The sequence below is a fragment of the Plectropomus leopardus genome, chromosome 3 (genome assembly GCF_008729295.1).
Source record: "Plectropomus leopardus isolate mb chromosome 3, YSFRI_Pleo_2.0, whole genome shotgun sequence".
In the NCBI taxonomy this organism is placed as follows: Eukaryota; Metazoa; Chordata; class Actinopteri; order Perciformes; family Serranidae; genus Plectropomus; species Plectropomus leopardus.
Window position 1 is genome coordinate 22,476,590 of NC_056465.1, and position 14,024 is coordinate 22,490,613.

At 39.2% G+C, this 14,024-nt stretch overlaps 1 protein-coding gene across 1 annotated transcript in view; it reads right to left on the reverse strand.

Moving 5' to 3' along the window:
- The window catches only part of cers1 (ceramide synthase 1), a 31,287-nt gene continuing 17,263 nt past the window's right edge, over positions 1 to 14,024 (reverse strand). The window contains exons 2-7 of the mRNA XM_042516786.1: positions 11,623 to 11,782; positions 6,344 to 6,524; positions 5,612 to 5,773; positions 5,326 to 5,473; positions 5,061 to 5,221; positions 1 to 2,119 (exon numbers count right to left, since the gene is read on the reverse strand). Of these exons, the coding sequence (XP_042372720.1) occupies positions 2,077 to 2,119; positions 5,061 to 5,221; positions 5,326 to 5,473; positions 5,612 to 5,773; positions 6,344 to 6,524; positions 11,623 to 11,782 (855 nt within the window). The 3' untranslated portion in view covers positions 1 to 2,076. The remainder of the gene's footprint in view (positions 2,120 to 5,060; positions 5,222 to 5,325; positions 5,474 to 5,611; positions 5,774 to 6,343; positions 6,525 to 11,622; positions 11,783 to 14,024) is intronic.

The window sequence follows — 14,024 nt, forward strand, 5'->3', positions numbered from 1 at the left end:
TCCGAATGTCTGATATATTACACAGCAACATGTCTGATAAACCATGTTACTTTACAGTACAGGTGTATAATGACTACAGTAAGATGAGTATAAGCCAGCATTCAGATAAAAAACGGAAGAGATCTGAAACTAAATCCAGATGTTTGTTATGCAGATGAACAAAACAACTCTCCCTGGAAATTATCTGATCTGAGCAGACGATCACTGATTCGTACATAGCTGGAAAAAAAAACAACAAAACTGGAATACCAACAGTGCTCTCAGAGGAAAAAAAACAGCAGCAATTCAAAAAAAAAAACCAAATCATCAATGATAACCTGATCTACAGCAATAATAGTAATAGTTTCATGTAAAATTAAAAAGTTAGTTTTAATTCCCCACACGTGCAGATGTGGGGATTGTGGAAGACAAACATAAACTAAAACAGCACATCTGCGGCCCGCTCCAGCAGCACAAGCATGCCGTTCATCGAAACAAGAGCTTGAATTTGATCGAGAAGGTAGGAAGAATAGAAACATCCCTTATTTTCTGCAGGTGCAGCAGCAGTGCGTCCACACAAACACACACACACAGTAAACCCGAGTGTATCCAGGGAAACCATTTAACTGTCGTCTATATATCTTAAAGTACCCACATTTAAATGTCACATGAGGGTTGATCACACACCGGTTTGTATGTGCTTGCTCATGTTACGTGTGCTCGGTGGTCACTGCTGCTTCAAAGAAAGATCACTTTTCGGATGATTTTTAGACAGTAATAAAGACATTATGATTACATAGCTAGAGTATTTTTTTCTTCATTGTTTTTAAGACAATTTCATAGCATATTTCCAAAATCATTCGATGTCATGCATTCCTGAATACCATAATGTGTGCATACATAATATTTTTTTTTTTTTATCATACTGATTTTTATCTTTACACAAGTTCAGGGCTATTGTTCCAATTTTCTGTGAACCCGATAGCCGCCACCACCCTTAAACTGGTTATTAATGTTAATCAAATTCATATTGTTGAAACAAATTAAATGATGAGGATGATACTGAAACCCAGTCAATCAATTCTAGCTATTTGCTGTCATTAAACCAGCAACCAGCTTGTATGCCTTCATGTCAGTGCAGCAACAGATGCTTTGCAACACACACGCAGCAAAGACAAAAAAAAAAAGAAGCTTTTTCCGTACAATTAAATATTCCCAATGCCTTGATCATCAGTACAAGAGACCAAACTGAGAGGTGAAATGTTGTGAAGGGTTTTGAGTTTAAAAGATTCGGCTACATCCATCCTGAAACACCTAACACACGCACATACCTACACGCGCCACAATGTGGCTTTTCACTTCGAACTGATGGTTGCCAGAGCTGTGTGGTCGCCACCACTGACTTGTGCAATGATATGAAAATCAATACATGTGGTAAAACTGCAGCAGACAACCCCAGGCGGGCTCTGCTGCGTCACTGCAGCCATGAAAAATGATACTGAGAACATGATTTTTAGCCTTTTCTCTTCATGTTTGGAGTCAGAGAGGATGGACGGAGGTTAAAGTAGGAGAGGAATTCATTATTTACTGACGGCAAACGCAGCTCACCCCTATAGTTTTAGCATATTGCTTCCTTGCTAGAGGTTACTGCCGGTCTAAATGTCTACAGAACCACTACGGGCCTATAATCCTGTTCCCTTGTTTGGGTGCTGCGGCGCAGTTCAGGGTGACGGCGATGATTATGACACCCTTTACTACTGTACGTGACAATCACAGTCCAACTCTAACTCAAACTGGTTTTTGTCTCTACTGAATCTATCAAATGTAAAGTTAGCAACAATAAGACAAAAAGTCACCTGAAATAACATTCACAGTGCTCTAATAAAAACAAAACAAATCGACAGCGATGAAATGAAATGTTCTAAAACAAAAAAGAGTAAAAACTCATTGCAGCCTAACTTGCTATTTTCCTTCCATATTTCTTTTTGTGACACTCTTCCCTTCAGCCACGTTTTTTGAGCGTGAGCCGTCCAAGGAGGGCGTCTTGTCTTGCTTGTATTTGTAGCCTAGTGCCAGGTGGTGGCGACGGAGAGCCTGTTATAGATGCTTCTCCTTGGTGATCCCGTTTTGCACGTGCTTCCTGTAAGGAGAGACGACAGAGAGTGTCAGGGAACTGACAGGACAGGACGAGACGGAGAGAATAAGCTCGTCAGATGAGGTGATCGGCAGGTGTGAGGCATTAGCAGGCAGGGAGGATATCAGCGGTGGTCAAGGTCAGACAGATAAGAAGTGCCACATAATCACATCTCCATATGGTCTTAGGCTCTTTGATCCCATTTCATCTGTGAGGGCCACAAGTTACACAAGCTGAGGGGGAGAGCTGCTCTCTCTGCGTCTACACCTGAACTTCAGGTGTGGAGAGTGGTGGAGGAAACAATCAGATCCTTTACTCTCCCAAAAGTCCCAATACCACATTGTAAAAAATAAAATTAAAAATGCTACTTTGTAAGTAAAAGTATGTAAGTGTAATCAGGAAAACGGAAGTATTAAAAGTAAAAAAGTAAACCCAATGCAGAAAAATGTCTCCTGTAACTGTTACACTTTTATACATTATATCATTAGATTAACATTAGGCTACTCGTGTATCAAAATAAAAGCAGGATTTTACTTGGTTGAGGTGGAGCTCATTTTAACTATGTATGTTGTGACTGCAACTGTTTTCATTTTGAATTAATCTGCTGATTGTTTTCTCTATTAATAAACTGACTGGTTTGTGAAAATTGTAAAAATAGTGAGAAATGTTCATCACAATGACCTATAGCCCAAAGTGAGACTTACACAATGTTTTTTTTTTTTGTACAATTAACAGTCAAAATTTCCAAATTATCAAATCTTTGTTAAAATTATTACAATAATTATAAGGAAAAGCACCAAATCTTCACATTTCTAAAATAGGAAACTATGATTTATTTATTTATTTTACAATTTTACTACAATTATCAAATAGTTGCCAGTTAATTTTCTGTCAGTCAACAAATTTATAATGGAGTTATTGTTTTAGCTGTGCTTGTACAGACTGTGGGGTAATTTAATCTACAACAAAACATTATCTTAATCTGTTTAGTAACTTGAAGCTAAAACTTCATGTCCAGTCAGTCAGTCATTTTCTGTAACCGCTTGTCCTCGTAAGGGTACTTCACGTCCAATAATTGTGAAATGAAAAGTTCAATATTTATTGAAGTAAAAACTGAGAAAAAACTCAAGGAAAGTATCTTAAATTTGTTCTTAATTACAGTAATTGAGAGTAATTGCCTGGACTGTACTACAGCGTCTTAGATTTGAATTTTCCTGTGAATATTCCAAACTAACGGGAAAGTAACGGAGATGTCGTCAGTTTCAGGGTCTTCAGAGTTCCAGTGGTCAAAGGCTACCATGATAATCAGCAGCAGATGATAGAGGCACACATGACCGTCAGCAGATGAATCCATAACTTCAGATAAAGGCACAAACAGATATACTCTGGTTTTAGTCACGTTAGCATTTTCTTGTTTAAAGCTCATTGTGCTTAAACTGCTGAGTCGTTGTTTTCATATTAGAAGAGACCACCATTCGGTATCTGCTAAGAAGGGTTAAAAAAAGAGCTGACGCTGACAAGTTGAATTATCTTATTAGACCAAATTATTAACGTTATTATTAACATTATAAACGTATTCATTAGCAATAGCTAATATTATTCCCATTGGCCTCAGTTGTACTTTTTGTTTAGTGCTAATTAGCAGATATTAGCATGCTAACACCTGAAACTTAGGTGGTGAACATGGAAATATTATTCCTGCTAAGCAGCGGCATTATGTATGCTGATGTGACACTAGTATAGTCTACAGAGCTGTTAGTTTGACTCTTAAAATGTATCTTCTCAGACATCTTAACTAAACTTATAAACTGGTTTATTACTAATTTTTTGTTGTTGTAATGCCCAGTTCTCTGTCTCAGACATTAGGATTTAACACTGGTGTAAAGAAAAACTACACAGTCCTTCCCTTAATAGTCGACATCTCCAGAAAGACCTATCCTAAAACTAATGATTTATTGATGTAGAAGCTCTACAAATAGCAACTAAAACCACTGGTTTGGTTTCAAACTCAACATTTACAATGAAAATCTGCCAGCAGTTGGCTGGTATTTTTCCACCCTGAGCTGAGGTCTCTCTGTCAGATTAAACAAACCAGTGCAGAGCTGTTCAAAACATGCCTGTTCGAACAGGCCTGCTGCCTGGCTGCCGGGTACTGGCACTTGCAGTTTTCTAGAGAACCACTCAATCAAAGAGCTTCACCGCTGATGATGAGCGTTCTTGGAAATATGTGCGTAGTTCGCTAACCCCTCGCTATTTGGGAACAGGAACAAAAGTGTCCATTGCTGATGCTTGAAATTTGAAAGTTTGCAACAATGTAACATCTCCGGTTTCTCTGTTTTCATCCGTTCTTAGATGCACTGTAGCAAGTGGCAGAGAGCAAACTGTACCCAACATGCTGCTCAGCATTGCAACAGCTAATAGGGGGTCCCCTCTCAGTACATTACACAGTGTGTGTGTACAGCACTACTAGCTAATACGACCCACAGATCACACTCGATGCTGCACTTCCCTGGGTCCTCAGATACACTCGATACGCTGTGCGGTTGAAAATCGTACGACAGATATACAGACAGGAAGAGACTCCTTCCATTTGAGTTAGACGACAGGGTCTGTGTTTGAAACCAGTCACTCACTCACTATTCTCTGTGCCGTGTGTATTAAATGGTAAACTATATAGGGAATAACCAAACAAGATTTCAGACTAGACTCTTGGGAAATATACAACCACATTGCATTGTGGTATACAGGAGTAAACTGTAAGGTACATCACATGTACACTAAAATTTGCTGTGCATTGTGGGTATTTTATAGCACGCTCTGTAGTGGATAAAATTAACTGCTGAGAATTCGAACACTACTACAAAATGGTGAGCACACTATAAAGTGCACTATTTCCATGATGGGGAACGTTTTTGAACACAGTTAGGTTATATAAGTGTTAACTTACCCCTCGGCAGAGTTATGATGTCCAGCATCATCATCGTTGTTTGCTGCCTGAGGTTCTTTAAGCAGGCCGGCTGCCGCCTTGCTGCCGTCTTCGTCCTCGTACTCCCTGACATCATTCACCTCCTTTACCTTTAGCACCTTCACTACGAAAACCACAATGAACTACACAGAACAGGAAACACAAAGAAGTCAGATTGCAGTGGCAGTTTAGACAAAACCAACATCGACCATAAATGTTTTCTCGGTTTGAGGTAATAAATCCTCACCAAGAACCAGTAGATGTTCATGAGCAGCAGCGCCAGGAGGAGAGCGTTGAAGAAGAAGTAGAAGGGGATGTTGGGGACAGACTGGAGGCTGGACACACATGTGGCGTACAGCACTTTGAGAGGGAACCAGTAGAGACGGAACCAGAACCTGTGAGAACACAACAGAGATAGAAATTAATGTCTGTTTATGTTGAGTAAACACACAGGCAGAAATATTATGCAGCTGTCGAGACTGCAAACATGCCTCAGAGACCAAGTGTGTTTGTGTGTGTCTGTTGAGCCTCACCAGGTGATGCTGAAGCTGACGGAGCCCATGTTGGACAGCACGTCATTGAGCAGGTGATAGCCTCCTCCTCTGGACTTCAGGTAGATGTTGAGCTTGGTGAACTCCAGCTGGATGTCATTGATGTCGTGGAGGAACAACACCAGGATCCCTACGTTGTGGTATCTGAGCAGCAGAGAGTAGAAAGTAAAAGTATGTGTAAATTATTTTTTAATGAAAGTCTTGTAGGGAAAGGTGTCAAACAGTTTTAATACATGTTGAGTAAAGCTGTGACTGTAAACAGGGTACTGACAGTCTGCGGATTTAATGCATTGCAGTTCATTTTTAAGGCAAGTATTTGTCACAATTCCTTAGAAAAAAAGTCTAGAAAATATATAATTTCTTTCAGTTGCTGTAAATGTATTTTCATTGTTATTCAATAACAAAAAGACACCCTATTGTACCTCCCATTTTTTGTAAAATCACTTTATTTTCAAGCAGAAAGCTAAAAGTCTTATGTGCTGACACTGTTATTTCAGTGCTGAATGTTTGGTGCAGATTTATTTGTGTGCCATTTTGGCACTGAAAGCCTGTTTGTGTACGACAATGACCAAAGTTTAATTCATCACACATGTGCTCCATGATGTGGCTTGATAACATACACTGAATGGTAGGACACTTCACAACTACTTCCAAAATCTTCCAAGACTCAAAAGAAGATCTTTTTGGGCTTAACATTAAACTGGACAAAAGTACCTGAAGGCATAGGAGAAGATGATGAGTGCCAGCGTGATGATATGGTGCACCACCATGACAGCAGAGTCCTTCCTCCATGCGTCCATGTAGACCGTAGCATAGATGGAGTGGCCATAGAAGCTGCCCTGGATCAGGTAGGCTATGGCGATGTCTGCAGGCACTGACATACCACTCTTCCAGTCTAAATAAACAGGCAAGAAATATGAGGAGAGGTTAAAGAGCAAGTTAAAGATATTCTGTGCAGGATTTTCTAAAAAAAACAATGTATAGGCTCATGAGTCACAAGACTTATGACCCACTAGAAGTGTGTGGTGGTGTATTTTTCTGCAGAGACTCTTCCCTCTGACTGTCTATTCTTATTTGATGTGCTCATGATGTTTTTGGGCGTGTAGCACCATGCAGAGCTTAGGTGAGGTTGGAGCCTGATAAAAGGGTAGAGACCAGGTGCCAGACTGTAAGCAGCAGGCATCTCAGTGACACAGCTCTGAACATACCCAAACTCAGTGAGGCAAAACGCCAAATGAGTAAATCAGAGGTTGGATTTTACAAACACTCCAGCATAGTAAAGTTAAAAAATGTCAGCTTTTACTTTGAAATCAGTTTAATTAAACATTAGTCATGATCAGTCAAAAATGTTGGCGATAAGTGACATTTGTTCTGTACTGTTTGCATTCAAAGGCCTTTTAAAACAGATATACAGACACTAGAATGGATAGTAGATAGATTTTTTTTGTTTGTTTATTATTTCACAAACAGGCTCAGTGAATGTGACAAGGAGGGAGTCCTTTAGGGAGATTTAGTAAAAACCAATTATAAACAAATTATTTATTAAACTAACATACAAAAACGAACAAACCAAACCAAAACCAACAATGTAGGGTAGGTGTCTGCTGGAGGAGCGGAGAGGACGAGTGAACACCTTGCACAGCTTTGGGAAGGCCCAGGTGAGCATAATCAAGATAACGACCTTTCATGTCAGCAAGCTGATCAGCCTCCAAGACAGTGGGAAGATTACCAAAGAGGTTATGTTTTCAATTTACGTTTCTTTTTCTGTTTGTTACCAGTATACAGCAAAAAATGAATTAAGTGATTTCAATTAAATGTGGTGAAAAGTGGCTACAACTACGTTACTCTGTGCCATTATTAAAGCACTTATTTGATGACATCCTGTCTATAGGGGGCAGTACCGCAACATGATACATTTAAAAAGCCAAACCTCAGGGATCTTTAAGTAACTCACTTTAAACTGTATGCAAGTCATCCATGTATAGTCCTTGTAAAAATGATCAGTAAATCACTGTAATCTGCTATCAGTATATTCACTTCGATACAGATCTGAAGCCAGGTGTAAGAAATTACACATTTAGATGTATTAAAATACTTGTAGAGAGACATGCAGCCTTTGGCACTGCTGTGCATTCACTGAACGCTTCCTCATAAGTAATTTAATTGTATCACTTTCTTCTTGTCGTCTATTGTCTTCTTGTTTCTCGTTGAGGGTCTCAGACTGTTGGCTCGCACAGTTCAACAGAAGGAGGCGACTGTATCACAACTATCAGTTAGAGTTAGAGACAGTTCATACCAACAGATGTATTTACTTAAGGCTCAGTGCTTTCAGTTGGAGCTCATGCGGAGGAGGCACTTGTTTTCAGAAAGTAATAAGAAGACAAGCCTCATTGTCTCAAAAGATTGCATATGCATAACATTTGATATCACCGTAACAATTTTACTTCTGATAAATAAACAGATATAAAAAAGAAATCCTATTTGCACAGGACAAGTATTACCAGGTGACCTCAGTGTGATTTAGAAATTGCTATATCTGCCCCCATAAATCTGTGTTTTGTGTGGCGCATTCACACAGGAGATGCAAAGTCTGAATTTACTGATATTATTCCCTGAATATGATGCACGCAGTCATTTATGACTCCACTATTCAGAACCTCTAAAGGTGGAAAACTCCTTTATTCTTCTTTTTTTAATGTGTGTTAAACAAACATAGCTGATTCTACCTATGCCATCAATTTAATCGTCTTTTGTGATTTCACTCCTCTGATGACTTTGAACTTGCTCTTTTTTTTAATTCCATGCTGAGCAATGAGATGAGCCTCCTGCACCCAAAATGCTATCAGAACTTTCATTTAAAATTTCTAACACAGCCAACCAAAGATGGTAAATAATTAGCGATGGCATTTTTATTTGACACATTACGGACATGGCAGGTTCACACAATTAAGATAACGTAACAATTCTAAGTTATTATATAAATTATAAACTGCTAAAAAAAATAACAAATTGCATGTTGAATTTAAAAAATATATATATATTGGCATGTCTTTCGCGATGTGTTTTTCCTGCAAGCTGACATTGCCATGTGATGAAAAAAAACATATATTGTGCAGCCTTCATTAAAAACAGGAGAATTTGATGCAAAGGTAAGTGTGACTCAGCAACTGAATGGATGATTTCTAACACATTTAAGATTACAGACGGGTTTGGAAGCTGGAAAAAAAAAAATCACATTTTTAAACTGTTAATTATATAATCTTCAAGGTGAATAAATTTGCATTAAACTGATGCTAAATGTGCCAATTATCCAATTTCATTATTCTGTGTTTTATGATTAGTCACTAAATTCTTAAAAGTTTTGCTTAATTTTTTTAATTGATTTTTATTAAATAAATAATTTGTGATTAATTTGTCTCAGTTTACACTTTTAGTTTAGTCTAAACTTTAATTTAAAATGTTTATTTTCAACCTGAAGAGTATTTTTAATAATTTAAAGCATAGATCACAAGCTCCATCCCACGCAGAAGTATAAGAGAATTCATCTTGTGTAGATGATGAATTCTTTGGATATACAGCAGGGTCATTGTTATATAAACATATACACCCATTTGGAAACAAGTATACCCAACATGTGCAGATACTGGGTCATATACAGTGACTTCACCAGATGTGAAGGGTCAGCTGGGGTAGTTAGTATGAGGAGGAGGCTGGAGGGATCAGGTTAAACCTCGGGGGAATTAGAGAGGGTTTCTAAAGTACCACAGGCAAAACAGGCCAAATGTACGTTAAGGCTGCTAAGCTCACTGAAGTCTCTGCAACCTATCAGATGTTGGACGGAAACTTTCTCCTCCAATGTTTGAGTAAGGTTTGTCTCTGGTGGGATGGGGTTACATTCGGGCCGTGTGTAATGTTTATTGATTGGACCTTCCGTCATTAAACATTGAGGAGAAAGCTGCTAGATGGATCACAACAGAAGAGCTGCCAAGGGGAGGCATGGGAACTGGAGACTTTTATTTTCTCCCAGAGACTGAAGCTTTTTTTTTTTTCCTTTCCTTTCCTCTTTTCTCTTCAGAATACAAACCCCTCGTCGCGTCTGACAAAGCATTACTTTGATTTCTCCCAATTCTCCAAATAAATTCTTCCGTTTTAGCTTCACATCTCTTTTTCGCTCTCTCTTTCTCGCTCCCTTACAGTCTAGCCATGTTAAAGTACGCCGCTCCTGTGCACATCTCAAGCTGACGGCTATTAGAGGTGATGCAGCTATTAAAGATGAACCTGGTGCTGTCAACCAGGCTTTGCTCGCTTCACTCGGAGCGATGGAGTTCGACCGGAGCCCTGACACCTTCATGTCTGATGGAGGAGGCAGAGTGACTATAAAATACGTCGCTGGATTATAAGTGGAATCCCCATTTCACATGTATCCTCCATTAGCAGTGAATGTCATCCTTTAGGTGCAATTATGCAGATAAGTGTTGGGGTGAAACTTAATGTATTCTGTTATAAAATGTTGCTCTGTTTGGGATTGTTGTTATTTAAAGGTACAGGTACAGGTGTGTTGGGTTTACGGGATATATTGGCAGAAATTTAACATAAATATATGTTTCATTTAGCACCTGAAAATATGAATTGTTTTGTTTTTGTTAGCTCAGAGTAAGCTATTTACATGAACATAGGGAGCAGAGCCTCGTCTACATAAATCACCGTGTCGCGGCACTTTGTTCCTCCAGTAGCCCAGAACGGACAAATCAAACACTGGCTCTAGATAGGAACACTTGCATTTTCGAGTCAGCCACCGTAATCTGTAGCTACTGAGCGACATGAGCCTAAAAAAAAATGCTGATTTTTTTTCAACGTTAAAGTTATTAAGTAATTTTATCAGTTTAAAATACCAGGTTTGGTTGTTTTGGAGAGGAAGAGACATCTGTGGATAATTCGGCTTCCCTTTAAAAACCTCCTGTCTGGATCTTAAGTTATCAGAGAGAAAAGGTGAGCACACATTAGCAGGTGCTGGGCTAGCAGACTGTCTGTGACATGCCAAACAGCAATGGAGAAACACTGATTTGTAATGTGAAAATGCTTTATTCAGTGTTTTTACCAGTTTAAATCACAGGGTCCGTTTGTTTTGGAGAGGAAAAGACCTCTGCAGATAATTCGGCTCCTGGTAAAAACCTCCTGAATGTCTGGATCAGAAATTAGCTGAGCACACATTACTTTATCAGAGACAAAATGAGAGTACACTTTAGCAGGTGCTGTGCTAGCAGCTGTCTGCGAAGGGTTTCAGAGATTTATTCAGTGTTTAAATCACTGGATACGTTTTTTGGGAGAGGAGACCTCTGCTGATAATTCATCTCAAGTTAAAGACCTCAATGATGAACTCTGAATGATTTCAAACTGGTAGAAGTTTCAGCTGGTTGCATTCAGTGATCTTTACTTCTAGATGCCATTAAATCCCCCTAAATCTTACACACTGTTTATTTATTTTCTGTCCCTTTGATTACTATAAAAAGAAGGTTATTTTATCAGTAACAGCTGATCACTAATAATACCACCAGGCTGAATATCCACTATTCACTGCTATAAATATTCTCCTACTTTAACACTCAAAGTGGCATTTTACCCCCACAGAGCCTCTATAGGATTAAGCCGTGCTGCCTGCTGTTTCATTAGATTAAAATGACTTCATTTCTTTGAGAGGTTAGGTAAGAAACTGGCTCTGTTACAGTACTATTAAACACGCTTTTTCTGAGGTCAATATCTATTTAATATGGACTGACTTAAAACACAAAGAAATAATTAAAAGCAGTAAATTCAATTTCAATTTAATGTATTTAAAACTGGCAGATTAGTAAAACCATTAAGGACTCTTTTCTTTCAATGTGACGAGAGGCAGAGTCAGTTCAGTTAACAAATCCTAAAGAGGATTAATGCACAAACTGCTATATAAATGACCTTAAAGTGACGCTGTATGTTCACACAGTTGTGTATCTTACTGTAGAAGACAGAGGGCGGGTCGTGGAAAAAGGAGTAGGAGGTGAAGAAGAGCAGGTAGGTGCTGTATGACCACGACATGGTGTAGAAGACCAGCTTCCACGCGCTCTCCGGCATCTTGGCAGCATCTTTGGGCAGCAGCCTGCACCACTGTGCTAGAGGCTGCAGAGACAGAGCAGAGAGAAGAGACGCAGTCAGACACAGCAGAGGAAGCCACACTCAGAAAGAATTCATTTAGCTGCTTCTTTGCGCAGCCGGCTGAAGTGCTGAGAGGTCCTCTGGACACAATAACTGATTAATTTAGAGGATGATCTTTGAATAGTGACATTTAATAACAAGGCTCTCAATTAAGTGTGTGTGGTGAGGCAAATGATTCACCAAAGGAATTCTTTACAGTCTTTTAATGCACTATCGTGGCTTCTGAGCTGAAATCATTTGGTCGCTTTTGTTTTATTGTTCCATGATGCAAAAGCTGATGAAAAAAAACATTGTTTCTTTGCAAAGACTCAAATACTTTGGCCAGTTGGACCACAGATGTTTTTCAAGGGAGTGTAATTGTTGCAGCAACCCCAGGCACATTTTTCCAAACTAATAAACTCTGCAGAAAACAAATGGGCCTAAATAGAAGCTGGAGTAAAGGCATGAAGAGGAGAGCGTACGGCGTGTCTTTATAATAAACAGCTGAAGTATGACAAATGTTTCACATCAACATTCAATGTAAACTAAACAAGTTGTGTAACTGGTGTGCACAAAGTTCAAGTCAATGGTATATTTTTGCAGAACAGACGCTAATCCTTCTGTTGTTTGGTGGCGGACGACATCCTCTATGAGATGTATTTAAGAATAAACATGATTGCATATTTATTTATATAGTGTTTTATATTGAGATGTCGATAGAAAGTGTAAGGTGACCCTCATTTGGCCTTTGGCCAGCACTACTGACAGTGACAGGATGTTGTTGTTTAGATGTTAGAGATACAGCAGACGTTTTTACACGTAACTCATATGACACTGACACATGCACTCTTAGTATGTCACTGAAGGTACATACAGGGACACACCACCCCTAGTATTCAAATATGCTACAAATGAGACACTAACAACAAACTGCTGTCCAAAATGATCATTAGAAAATATCATTTAAAAAATCACAAACAAGCCACTAACAAATTACAGTTAATATTACTACTGCTTCTAGTATTATGGTGTACTGCAGTTCTGTTGTGTTATTTGTCAAAGTAGTGTTGCAGTAACCTAGCAGTCTCTGTTACATTATATTTGTCAGATAACCCTCATGAAGTCTGAGTGAAGTGTCAATCATTTATGTTGTGCTACATGTATACAGGGGCGTCACTTGGGGGGGAGTTAGACCCACTACAGGGGCCTTGAAAGGAGTTTGGTTTTGTTTGCATTTTTTTATAATATGTGTCATAACTAAATTTAAATTGGCTGAATAAATTGAATGAGAGACCCAACTTTGTTAAGAAAAATACATTTTAAAAAGGCAAAAAGGATAATGGGGCCTCTTTAAGACCCTTTTCACACCTTGTAAAAGGCACAAAAGAGTTCAATCCACCCCTACATTAGGATTCGAGTGAGACTGCTTCACCATAGGGCCCAGATTTTGGTGCCCCTGCATGCTTCATATATGTTCACTGTAGCAGCTTTCATTTACTGCATATTTATATAGTTTACTGTACAACTGCACTTACTTATAAAAAATAACAAAGTATGAAATGAGTAATTTTAAAAAAATTTCCTAGAGGGCTTTGCTCCACCCACATTGCTGCAGCCTTCATGTCGCTCTCTCCCTGACTGACACGTATCACATCATCATTAATACGCTGCCGTACGTTACAACCATGTGACCATTTGCCCACAGAAAAAATGTCTTTCACAAGTCTGCTTATGGTTTGCTATGCAAGCAGAAATAGAGGAAGTCGGAGAGAAGGCTTCCTGATACAGCCTGATAACATACATGACCCCACCTACTCACTGTTGGGGCCGTGTTATCATCCTCCATCCCCTCCGTAATCTTGCTGCCTCCACACTCCCACCTTTTCCCTCCTTATTCTCTCTTTCTTAAGACTCTCACTCTGTTGTTCAGAAACTCTGAATCATAATCTTTGAGGCGCAAAGAAAGATGTGCAGAATGACAGGTAAAATAGCTAAGACAGGTACATCAGTTAGGCAGTAAGACAGGCAGGTGTTCAGTGTGGCTTTGCTGGGCCAAGACAGGAAACTGAACCCAGCTAACTGCCACACACACACACACACACACACNACACACACACACACACACACACACACACACACACACACACACACACACACACACACACACACACACACACACACACACACACACACACACACACACACACTCACACACACTCACCTGACG